A 13,153-nucleotide genomic window follows, 5' to 3' on the forward strand; every position below is an offset into this window, starting at 1 on the left:
CAAATCCAAGCCAACGTATTTGAGCTTACTGACCAGCATGAAGTCTCACACCAGAGGCATCATACATCATACATCACCTATTAAGTGATACAAGACATGCAAGTTTATCCAATCTAACAATTATTATTGAGTGCTTGTTGAGAAATTAGGTTTTGATGATTATAAACTAATGATGATTATCTACCTAACGTGTATGTTAAGTTGTGCATAAAAAGAGCAAGTTATGCTTGGAACATGATACAAGGAACCTGAGTAATGATAGGTATATATGTAAGGAACTTGAGCAATATAGGATAAGCAATAGAGGAACAAGAACAACGATAAGTGTTACGGTTGATAAGCATGATGATGGCTAAGGAACCATGAAGGTAACTATGTAAACATGTGTTTACATATGTTAGCTTCATAAGGTAAGTATCCTATACATATATAGGTTATGTATGTGTAGGAGTCTTTTAATTTAGTTTAGTTTTCTTTATTGTTTTTATAAATAAAAATCTAACCTTCTGTTTTACTTTGTTATTCTCAGAAGTTTCCTCAGTTCGTCATCATCAAAAAGGGACAACTTGTTGACCCTTATGAGGTTTTGATGATAATGTTAAGAATTGAGCAAACTTCCATTTAATAAGGATTTTCTAGTGTTGTGATGTTTGCAGGTTCAGTAAGCGTTGAGGGCTGAAGTAGGAACTGAAACAGAGGAACTTTAGAGGATCCATGAGGATACAAGTAAAGTTAGAAGAAGAGTTCCAGAAATGGAACTTCCAGAAGTTTCTTAACAGGAACTTCGAAACGGGTTGTAACGACCTGGTTCCGGTGTAATGCTGGGGCAAACCCTAAGATCCAGAATATATCAAGACTACAGGATTCCAGAACAAGAGTTTCAGAGAAGCAACATGAAGACAGAGAAATAAAAGTATATTGCTCTAGGATTCATGTAAGTATGTTGAACATAAAATTCGGTCTGGAACAAGTCTATATAGAACCAAGGTGAACTCCAAACAGTCAATGAAATTAGAGTAACTGACTTGTCAGGAACTCAGAGACTGTCAGAGTTCAGGAACCTAATAGGAACTTAAGTATGCACGTCGTTAAAAGTCGGTTTTAATGATATATATATTTACCTTATACGTGCATATCTTTTAGGGATTTGGTTTTACTAAATAAAGATATTTATCTTCTAATAAATCCCTTTTGGAAAAAGATAATATTGTTTAAAAAGTATTTTAAACAAAAAGATAAGTTTTGAATAAAATCTGATTTTATGCTAAGTTTATCTTATTATTATTGACAGTTTTTATTCTTAACAAAAAGATATATTTTCGGAAAATTGATTTTTAGAAAATATCTTTTAAACTTATCTTTTCAGAAAATCTATCTTTTTCAAGATGAAATGAATAATTCGAGTGTAATATAAATATGCTCATATGCATTCATTAAAAGATGAGGCTGACGAAGTGTAGTGGTCGTGCTTAATGGTTTTATCCTTCACCACGAAGCTAAGTCAGTCCTCCTGGTCAAAGTTCCTATCAGGTTTTTGGTTACAGTACGTCTAGTGAGTTCCAGACAGATCTTGAGTGTTCAACATATTAGTTTTATCTCTTTATTCATAGATATGTATTTAGGGATATTCGATGAGATCTTATAATGGGAAAAAGGGTTTTGAGTGTTTTGTATTTTGGGGTGAGATTGTGAAATCTCTTAAATTCACGCTTGTGTATGAGTTTGAAATCTCGTAAAATTCGAGTGGTAGTTAGTCACCCTGAGTGTGTCTTGGGTTGCATGAGAAGTGTCTTAGGTCACCTAGGAAGTGTCCTGGGTAAAGGGAGAAAAAGGGTCCTGAGAAGTGTCTTAGGTCTGGTAGGAAGTGTCCTATCATATAGTCAAGTGTCCGTGGTGGAACTTGCAAAGCAAAGGTCTGTGTAATAGGTTGTACTAGGAGAGTTGCCTATTATAGTGGAATTTGTTTATAAGTCCCAATAGGGCCGAGGTTTTACTTCCAGTTAGGCACTGGATGGTTTCCTCGTAAAACTTGCTGTGTGCTTTAAGTTCCTTTACGTTTTGTTTTTAATTTTCGCATAAGTTCCGCGATTGGAACCTACTACCATTCACCCCCCCCCCCTCTTGTAGTAATTCATCTAAAATAACAGTGTTGGAAACCAAATCCCTGCATAAATCCTTATTCATGCTATTGTAACAATTTCATTGCGTGCCAAAATGGCAAACACAATTGGGGAGATGTTTAAGTTATAATTCAATCTTAGAGAACAACATGCCTGAATGTGGCCTACAAATGACACTTTTAGCATAAAAAAATTAGCACTGATGTATAATCAAAGCCAGTAATGCCCTTTTAATAACATTCAAATTCAACATCCCTGAATCTATTACAACCAGAAGAGAACTATAACACTGCTCTCTTCACCTTAAGAAAGCTTCAGGGGTGGAAAACACAAGAAAGTAAGTATTTACTTATAATTCCCTCACAAAATAAATTATAATTAAAAAGGGGAGGAGGAGTTGGTAATAAAATTAACCCCTTTATACAAGAGACACCTACCTTATCCATATCAAAGTCCACCCAAAAAGCATGCATAACAGCCTTAGCAGTCCCAAATGCATCCTTTTTTGTTGGCTTTATCTACATGACCTTTAAAACACAATGTATTAGTCATATTTAGTAATTTAGCAGATAAACCATGCCATCTAACCCAAATTTATGACTTAAACTCATAGTTGGCAGACAACTCAACCATATAAAGAAACGCTACTTATACAGTTTGTTTTGAATTATGTCCAGTTCATCTTTTTCTTGGAATATTAATTATATTATACAACCATTCAAAACAGTATGAAGATTAAGGACACCAAAATTGAGTCCAAACTCAAGTAAAAGTCTATTTACATAGCTAATGCGAGAGGCAGAACGTCATAGCCACCATTAACTAACAAATAATTATTGATTCACCTAAGTTATTTAGGTACCATCATAGCTGTAACCTAATTTGCAGATCAAATCACAACAAAAACTAAGGAAAGATTTGACTGGTATTGTAACATGTATTATAATTAGAAGTTATTTCTCTCGAGAGTATGATGCATCAAAAAAATAAGGCACCTTTATATATAATCCTACAAATTAAATTTAATAAAATACCAAGAAATTAGAAATTTTTGCCTCTTGGAGTCTAAAATCAATAACAACATGCATATTTCGAACACCTAGGGCAATTAAAATGGAGTATATAAGCAGTAGTTCAATGAAAACTTAATTATAATCAATAGTTTAATCTTATAATCGAGTTCAATTAGAAGAACCCTAAATTGAATATGCTGAAAATTTAATTAAGTATAAAATGTAGATTATAAAATTAAGATTCATTGATTGCATTGAGAAACAACTTGAATTGTTACATGAGAGAATTCGCCTTAATGGATATCATAATTCGCCTTAAATGATTTCAGAAGTCGCCTCAAAGTAGAATGCGGAGTGCGCTTTATTGGGAAAGAATGAGATAATTAACTTAAAATCAGAAATTGAGAAGTGCAGTGGATGGAACGGAAGGGAAGGCGCAAGCCAGCGGTAGGTCTGGGTGAGTGGGTGGCTGACTGATTGTTGGTTGTTCACTTGTACGAAGAATCGAAGAGAGAGTGAAGAAGAAGCGGAGCGTGTTTTTTATTTCTTTTGTTCATTTGGGGAATAAAACTCTTACTTTATTATACTCGTAAATGTTTAATTCACCTAAAAATAATATAACACCTCTTAGTGATACCATAATGTGTTACTTATTTTAAAAGTGTTACTTTAAAATGTTACTTATAGTAAAAGTGGTAAATTGTGTGTTACATTATAACAAAGTGTTACTAAAGTGTTACTTATAAAACTTATATTTTGCATTTTAAAAAGTGTTAACAATTACATGTTACATAAACTCAATTATGTACTAGTGATACTTCTGTTCTAATTGTCTAATAGTTAGAAGCTTCATAAATATACTACATAAGAACATTCTCAAAATAGAAAGAAAATTAGTATCCTACTTCGAATATAGTACGAAAAACAATTATTCAGTAAACTCATCTACTCTGTATTATATACACCCGGGTGTATCGTACACCCGAAAAAATTTTCTTATTCAATATATAAGTAAATAATTCTAGCAAACTCAACTACTAAATATCCAAACTTATTTCAAAATGTCAATTTTTTTTAGAAAGGGCTAATTATCCTACAATTTTGTTAAGTTATTTGCTATGTTCAATTGTAGCATTTTTTGAATTTATGAGAGGGCTAATTATCGTACAATTTTGTTAAGTTGTTTGCTAAGTTCAATTGTGGCATTTTTTAAGTTTATTATTAAATTGAAGATTTGATTATTTAATTATGTTCTTGTAAATAATTATTAGGAAATTAAGGATTGTTAAGCTGTATAAAAATTGTTTTTTTTGTAGATTACAATGAATTGAACTCACTCAAACTTATTTGATGTAATAATTAGTTTGATAGAATTTACTTTAGTCTAACCATGCTTATGCACGAATGTGAAACGATAAAGAAGAACTATAAAGAGGTTCGATAAAAATTGTTTTTTTTCTCTAGATTATAATGCATTTATAATATCAAATTGTAAATCAACAATACAATTAATTTTCCTAAACTAATAAAAACTTCTAAACACTTGTTGTCAACACAAAAGTAACTAAGCTGTGGCATTTTACTAATTTCAGTCATTTATTCTACTCCATTCCATTCCAATATTTTCATAAAAGCAATAACTGCTACAACTTGTAAATATCAAGCCAATTATCTTACCATTATACATTCAAACACCTCAAGATTAATTAGCTTATCAACTACAATAAAGTACTATAATATGTTAAATATCAAGCCATGGTTAGCTTATCAACTACAAAATCCAATAGCAACTTTAGTCTAGCTAAGATACATTTCATAAAAGATTATAATCAATATTACCATAAATAAAAATCAGTAGCTATCATAGCTCATATCCTCATCCTCTTCATCAAAACCAGAACTCAACTAACCATCATAACCTACATTCTCCTAACCAGCATCATCTCTGCCTTCATCAACACCTTCTCCCACAACAACATTCTCAAACCAACATAATCCTTATAATATATTCTCAAAATTTCATCAATTCCTGCATAATTCAGCAATTTGCTTGTCTCGAAGTTCCCTTATTTTGTCTTGTAAAACCTTCACTTCTTCTAACTTAGCGTCATGTGCTGCTCCAAGCTTTGCCATTTCATCTACTTTAGCTTCTTGAGTTGATATAATTTTATTTAGCTTAGCATACAAAGTTGCAAGTTGCAATTCCAAATTATCAATATCATCGTTCTTAGCCATTTTTAAACTCTCAAAATATATGAGAAAACCACAATATTCGAAAAAGAAGAACAAAATAAAATGCAAGCTCTTATACATATACTACATTATATACTTTTATATATATCCTTTGTACATGAAATTGACGTACAATTGGATAATGTATTGCTATATAGGGTCTATATAGGAACTTATAAATATATAACCTATACCATATACAACTTTGACCATTTACACCTACTCTCATTTACAACTTTGACCATTTACATATCAAAACCTATACTATACATAGCTTTGACCAATTACATATAAATATATAATCATTTTTAAGCCAAATTCTTGCCCAATGAGTCCATTAACAACATAACTCATTGGGCTAACTTATATAATGGGCTTATCTCCTTAAAAACTTATTCATACATACCTTATGTATAAAGCCCAATTCATCATGAAATCACTTAAGGACATAAATAGAACAAATGCAATTAACAATCTTAACTATTAAACCATTATAATTATTTACACAAACTATATCATATTTAATTCTCAATTATACAAAATTTGTAAGAAAAATGTATTAAAACTACAATCATTTATAATTTTTCATCACTTCTTTTCCATGCAACAAAATTTGCAACAACTTCAAATTTTACGACCTAATTATATAACCACTATATGATTCATAACCGAGAAAAAAATTTTCTAAGCTACGTAAATAATTAGCACGCGCGCAACACGTGCGCGAGGCTTCGTAGTTATTATTAAAACTCCAAAGCATCGAGTGGCATTATGCCATGTGTCAATTTTTTTGTCATTTCGCCACATCACTTTTAATTTTTTTCCACGTCACTTTTGCAATTGTATTATTGTATCTAAATGTGCTTGATTTACACCTTAGATTAATAAAAGTTATTGGTTTCAAATTTAAAGAAAGAGAAGGTGCTACTTGCAAACCAATAAACTACTAGCCATTATTAGTATTTATTTTGGTCACAATTGAAATGTTGAATAATTATTACATTGTTTTTAAATTGCTTTGACCCATTTAATTTGTAAAATTATAACCGATATGTATTCAATATATTTATCCCTATAAATTAACTACTCAAGGAATTGATACGCTAAATGGTCTAAACCTCTTGGAGAAACATTTTACTGGTGAGTATTGTGTTAGATGAGTATTTGTTTACTATACCTCTTACTTGGCATGCAATGGATACATTATTTTAAATCATATTTTGACACTTTTAATAAATCACCCAAAACTAATTATGGCCTATATATGTTTTAAGCTATAGGTAGCATTTTAGTTCGATGATTGTGTAATATATAGGATTTCCTATATTTTAATATGAGATTTCATTGATTGATTTGCTCTCTAAGTTAGTGTGTGTAAAATTCTTCATTATTCACTACTCTCGATGGTTGAATATTGGTTTGATTGTTCATTTGTGAATATAATTTAGAAAGGGTATTACATTTATTGTAGAGATGATCAAATGTGCCCAGCCCGATTATGGGCGGGTTTTGGGCAGAATCTCCCAGCCCGATTTTTCAAAAACTTTGAGCAAGGTTGGGAATAATTTTTTATCCCTAGACTCTAGTGTATGTAGCTCTATCTAGCTACACTCCCTCTTAAACGATGTGTTTAGCCTCCTACTATCCCTAGTACCTACAGTCCTACACCCATCAAAATGACACGCTTCTCAAAACCATCGAGATTATCGCTCGCCGACATTGAGATTTCTAGCAAGTAATGATTTGACAATTGAACACTCCCCACACTACGCACCACCATGGCTCCATGGTTCAGGACTTCTTCATTCCCAAACCTCCATTGCTGGAATACTTCAAATTTTTCGTCGGCGTCGATGGCAGAAATTAATAATCGTATGTGTTAATGTGTGACTTAGAAGTGTGTGATTTGTTCTTCTACTAGTCATTTCCATGGAATATTTAATGAACACAAATCTCGTTGATTAATTTTCCAATCAATATTTGTTTCTCTTAAATTTTTAGTCTCTAATACTACTTTAATTTCTCTTTCTAATAGACATTTATCATAAGCGTAGCTGCTTTTTTATTTTCTTAAATCTAGAAAGAAGAATTTTCGTAATTCGTAAATGGGAAAAAAAGTAATATTTTATTTATTTATTAATGTGCATTTTCATATTGGTAAATGTTAATTTTCATATGGATACATGATCAATTCATTTAATATACGTAGTATATTTATTGCGATATTGATAGTTTTTGTATTAATAAATGTTCATTTTCAAATTGGTATATGTTCATTTTTATTTTGATCAATTTGTTATTTCAATTTTGATAGACATCAATCACGTTTTCTAAATAATATGCATTGATTGTTACTAATACTTAAAAAAAATTTAAAAAAAAAAAACAATAGTCACTCATTACACAAAATAATAAATTATAAATTTGAAGATGAACATATGCATCAACGAAAATACACAAAACAAACATCTTATGAGTATAAAATAGTAGAATCATACAAGATATGATTCTACATTCCTTTTATTTATACTTAATTTATCAAATGGTGATGTTCATATCATTTTTTTTTTCAAAGAGAAATGTTGATGTTCAATTGGTTAGAAGGATTTGTACACTTTAGAAACTTGTTTTTGTTAATGTTATGAACTTTTTACGACATTTTATATAAATTAACATAATAATAAGATGTATTTGAATCAAATAAAATTCTACAAAAACGTGTAACAATTCAAAATATAATTTGAATACAGTACTCTTTATAAAAGAAACTGAACATTTACTTTTACAGAATTGAACATTTACAACGCTTATAAAAATAAACAATTGATCAGTTATAAAAAGATTAAATCTGAAATAGAAAAAGGAATAACCTTATAGAAACTTTGCATAATGCACCAACGTAAATATTTAATTGTATGAAACTAATGTTCAATTTGATATTAGCTAATGTTCTTTTATGACTATTATTCTCGTATAGAAAGATATTCATTTGGCTTTTAGTATTTTTTATTTAGATTTAATACTTGTTCATTCCTATATTTTACTATGTTCATTTTTTTTACCAACGGTATTTCATATTTATATTTGTAAATGTTTATTAATTTTGTAAGACACATATGTTCACTTTCAAATAATTATATGTTCATTCATAGACGTCCAGTTTCATTTTGGTAGATATTTATTACGGAGAACGATATTAATACATATGGTTATTCACATATTAATGAATATATGTTCATTTTCATTATGATAAATGTTCATTTTCAATTTGAAAATTTGTGTTATATATTTAATAAATAATCCTGAAAGGCACTCAATTAAATTACTCAGTAATACCAATAAGATAGTGTCCTAACCATACTTTACTCCCAAGTCCCAACCTCCAAAGGTTAAAGATGAGCTAAAATACTATTTAATTTTTACCCACTATTTCCACATCTGGTAGCAAAATATTAAACAGTACAATGAAAAATAGTAATTAAGCTTAAAATATCCTTAATAATTAAGAAAAAATTAGTACAATCTGACGGTCGAAGCTCCAAGGCGTGAATGACCTTGACAATCACTTTCCTCTAAAACATGCTTACCTGCAAACTTGACCTCCAATAAACAGTCTTGCAACCCAGAACATATATTTTCCTATTTCAATTTAGAGTTTGATATTTTTGCCCCCTTTTTTGCTTGATCTAGGTGTCCTTATGCAATATTTTATGGATTTATGAAAATGCAGGGTTTTTTTTCTTTTCATATTTGGATTATATGGTTATTATTAGTGCTCATAATTCTTTTAATTTCTCTTATTGCATTGGTGAGTGGAATCATGGAGATCGGATTGTTGTTGGGTGAGTGAGGTGGTAGAGGCAACAATGAAACGACGTAGTTTGAAGGGGGGGTGTAAGGAAAGCTGATACACTAGAGTTTAGGGAAAATTTTGTAAGCTTTGGAAATGCAAATTTAGTTGTTGTTTTTTGGCCCGGCCTGAATTTGGCCCGAAAAGTCTGTTTAGCCTGGTCATTTTGGGCGGGTTTGGGCGAAAAATTCTTACATACATCATCATGCATGTAGAATAGGTGCAACACCCTTAAAAGCATGATATTCTAGATGAAACACAACCTAAACTCAAATTAATCAACACAGATGTTTGTTTCTGTTGAGGGTAAAAATACCTCGTATACGTGGACCAATCCCATAGTGACACGTGGCCCAGTTATAGGGTGACACGTGTCACCACGGGAAGATGCCACGCAATTCAGAGCCCTTAAGGTCTTAGGCCAATCTTGTAGCGACACGTGGCCTAGTCAGAGGGTGACACGTGTCGTCATGAGAAGATGCCATGTGTTTAGGGCATGTGTTCCCTCTTTAATCAGCACACCAAAAAGCCCTAACAACGTCAGGGCCCAAATCCCGAGAGATACCAATGAAAGCCGTAAAACGGCGCCCCCAGGGCAACACGTGGCATTCACTGATTGCGCAGCCAACCACGCCACGCCAATCTAGGGTACAAACCCTAAAAAGGGGCACGAGCCCCACCCCTATAAATACCCCAATCATTTATGATGGGAGGGGGATTCTTTCAAGACAGTGAGATACACAACAGAGCATTAAATAGCTCCAACTTCTCTCTACTTTCTCTCTCTAGCCTTTTCCGTTCTGATCACTAACATGATCGTCGGAGGCGAATATTCCGTCTACCGGAATATTCGTTATTTTGCAGGTGGGACCGTCTCGTTGCCAGGAGAGCGTGACCAGTATCCGAGGAAATCCAAAAAACTCCCGAAACATTTGGCGCCGTCTGTGGGGATACTCGTACGCTATGGCGATAGAAGGTTAGACACCTAATCCAGGCGAGGATGGACATGTAGAGGATTTAATCCCTACAATCCGTACTAGCGATCCTCTGATAGCCACATTTCAAGAAGCTGACGACCCTCCGGTTACCGCAGCCTCTCTTAAGGCTGCGCTTAACAAACTCAGAAAAGAGATTGAAAACAATGGAGCCTCTACCTCTAGGCAGCCGCCCAGGAGAGAGGAGCAGAGGGCTCCAAAGAAGACGCACAACAAAGCGGTCCATGCAACGGACGCTGGAAACACTCCTTTTCGAAGACCGACTGGAAGGTCCCCGAGAGTGCCACGAACTAATTTCTCTGACTTGCTGGCGAAAACGCAGTCGGCTGGGGGAGGGGTAGGCAGCCTCGAAGAGAGGAGCCTGAGCCGTCAAGACGATGGAAGGACGCAAGAGATTACCTTCGGCATAAGCAGCGGGAGCGCGCAGCCTACTCAGACACGGCCTCAACCCCAACTATGCCGGATGATCTCTCACATCATTCTCTTTCCCAACATACCAACACGGCCATCACCAGCGGAAGTCAGGCGGTCCGCACCCCAACTCCTATTCCAGTCTTTCATGCTCCAACTCCTATTATAGCCCAATCACTGCAATATCAGCCTCCTCAAGGGGGTTCAATGGCTTGATACAGCCGAACCCCCAGGCATACGGACAATATGGGCCATACGGACAGGCTCCCTATCTGACTGGACCGTCAGTGCAACCGCAACCCATCGATTGGAAGATACGCCTATTTACTCTGGGAGATAAGCCGCCCCCGTTTTCGCAAGATATCTTAAATGCAACTCAGCCACCAAAGGTGAAGAGTGTACTTGTGGGAGCCTATGATGGCACGGGCAACCCAGAAGAGTACATCACCTCGTACAGGAACCTGATGTACTTGCAAAGCGTATATGACGCTACTTGGTGCAAATGTTTCCCGGCCACTCTGAAAGGTGTGGCGCAGGATTGGTTCAACAGTTTGCCGGCCGGATGTATCAATTGTTTTACTACTCTTAGTTTGCTGTTCGTGGGAAATTTCTCATACAACATACCGCCTCGAAAGACTAGCCTTAACTTGGCGACAATCGTCCAAGGAAAAAATGAGGGCTTACGCTCGTACGTCCAGCGATTTAACCAAGAAAAAGCCCAAATTCATAATCTGCCGGACAAAGTGGCTTACTCTGAATTTCTCCGGGGATTAAGGCACAATGGTTTTAAATTTAACTTGGTAAGGAAAAAGATTCGGACATACGCAGGTGTTCTGCGGGAGGCCAAAGCTTATATTAAGGCGACGGACTTTTGTTCGCTCACAAAAACAGAAGCGCCGGCCAAGGGGGCTGTAAAAAAACCTTCTCAGCAAGACTCGGCCGGCCAAAAGAAAGAAGGAAAAAAAGAAAGGATGTCTGGGTGGCTGATGCCTAGCCACAGAAGTCCAAGAAGGTCAAGACGTACGAGCCTCAGTTTGAATTCAACAAGGATTGTTATTCTATCCTGATGGAAATCAAGGATAAGTTTGAATTTGAGAAGCCACAGCCGCTGAGAGGCCCGGCTCAGTATAGGAACAAGAAGAAGTATTGTCATTACCACAAGGATGTGGGACATAACACGAACGATTGCATCAACTTGAAGAGACTGTTGGACAAGCTAGCCGAGAAGGGCATGCTAAATTCGTTTGTGATGAAGTCCAAATTCACTTACACACTGACAAACAACACGTCCGAGCAAAGACAGAAGAACGATAAGAACAAAGATAAGGAAGATGACGGCAACATCACTGATTCAGGTTTTGTGGCTGTGATATCAAGAGGATTTGCCTCAGGCGGCCCCACTATGAGAGGGATCAAGCAGGACGCCCGCAACTTGGGTAAGGTGATGCAAATGGACTCAGTAAAGGCCGAACCTTTCCCCGAAGTAATCATCAGTGAAGCCGATCAGGGGGAGGTCAAAGCCTTGCACAATGATCCCATGGTATTCATTATGAAGATAGCCAACTTGAAGGTCGGACGAATATTGATTGACACGGGTAGCGCGGCTGATATCCTGGCCGCCTTGAAGAATCTAAGCTTCCCAGAGGATGCTCTCCAGGACATCACTCACCCGTTGGTTGGATTTGGGGGGAATGTCATTCACCCAGTGCGGCGGATAGACTTACCTGTCCGATTCGGGCAAAAAGGGGAAGGAAGAGATATGGTTGTCCGCTTCTTGGTTGTGAAAGAACTGACTGGATATAATGTCATACTCGGTCGTCCTACACTGAATGCAGCAAAAGCAGTTATCGTGCCTCACCTAATGCTGCTAAAGTTTGAGAGGACGGACGGGAAAATAGGCACAATCCAAGGAAGTCAGAAGATGGCAAAAGAATGTAATCAGTTGGTAGTTAAGCCCACAACGTGCGAACCAAAATCGTCCGAGCCAAAAGAAGAAGGAACCTCACTCCCAACACAGCAGGTCGGCCATAAGCGTAAGGCGGCCAAGATAGAGCAAGCATAGAAATTAATGACTGTCGGTCGACCAGAGGATTTACGACCTCGGCCGGCCGGCAGCTACCAAGATATAGTGCTTGACCCCGATCAACCAGGTCGGACGGTTAGTGTAGGCACTATAGCTTTGGGTGTGCTTGGGGATGCGTTAATTCAATTATTGAGAGAGTTCAAGGATGTATTTGCATTTGATGTCGGGGAGATGCCAAGTATAAGCCCTGACCTGGCCGTGTATAAATTGGCTGTAAACCCGGCCGTTAAACCTGTCCGCCAGAAGAAAAGGAATCATGGAGAAGAGAGGAATCAGGCGACCGCAGCAGAAGTCAAGAAGCTTCTGGACGCCGGTTTCATTCGGCAATGTTATTACCCAGAATGGGTGGCCAATGTGGTCCTTGTGAAGAAGCCGAATGGAACTTGGAGAATGTGTGTGGATTACATTGATCTAAACAAGGCATGCCCTAAGGATAGCTTTCCCCTGCC

General features: G+C 35.7%; 1 protein-coding gene across 1 annotated transcript; it reads left to right on the forward strand.

Annotated features, from left to right (window-relative positions):
- Positions 1-11,687: 11,687 nt before the first annotated feature.
- On the forward strand, positions 11,688-12,683 carry LOC110690061. Its single transcript, XM_021866886.1, has one exon. It carries the CDS (start codon positions 11,688-11,690, stop codon positions 12,681-12,683), a length of 996 nt encoding a protein of 331 aa, XP_021722578.1.
- The last annotated feature ends 470 nt before the right edge of the window (positions 12,684-13,153 follow it).

The sequence above is a fragment of the Chenopodium quinoa genome, unplaced genomic scaffold, assembly GCF_001683475.1.
Source record: "Chenopodium quinoa cultivar QQ74 unplaced genomic scaffold, ASM168347v1, whole genome shotgun sequence".
In the NCBI taxonomy this organism is placed as follows: domain Eukaryota; kingdom Viridiplantae; phylum Streptophyta; class Magnoliopsida; order Caryophyllales; family Amaranthaceae; genus Chenopodium; species Chenopodium quinoa.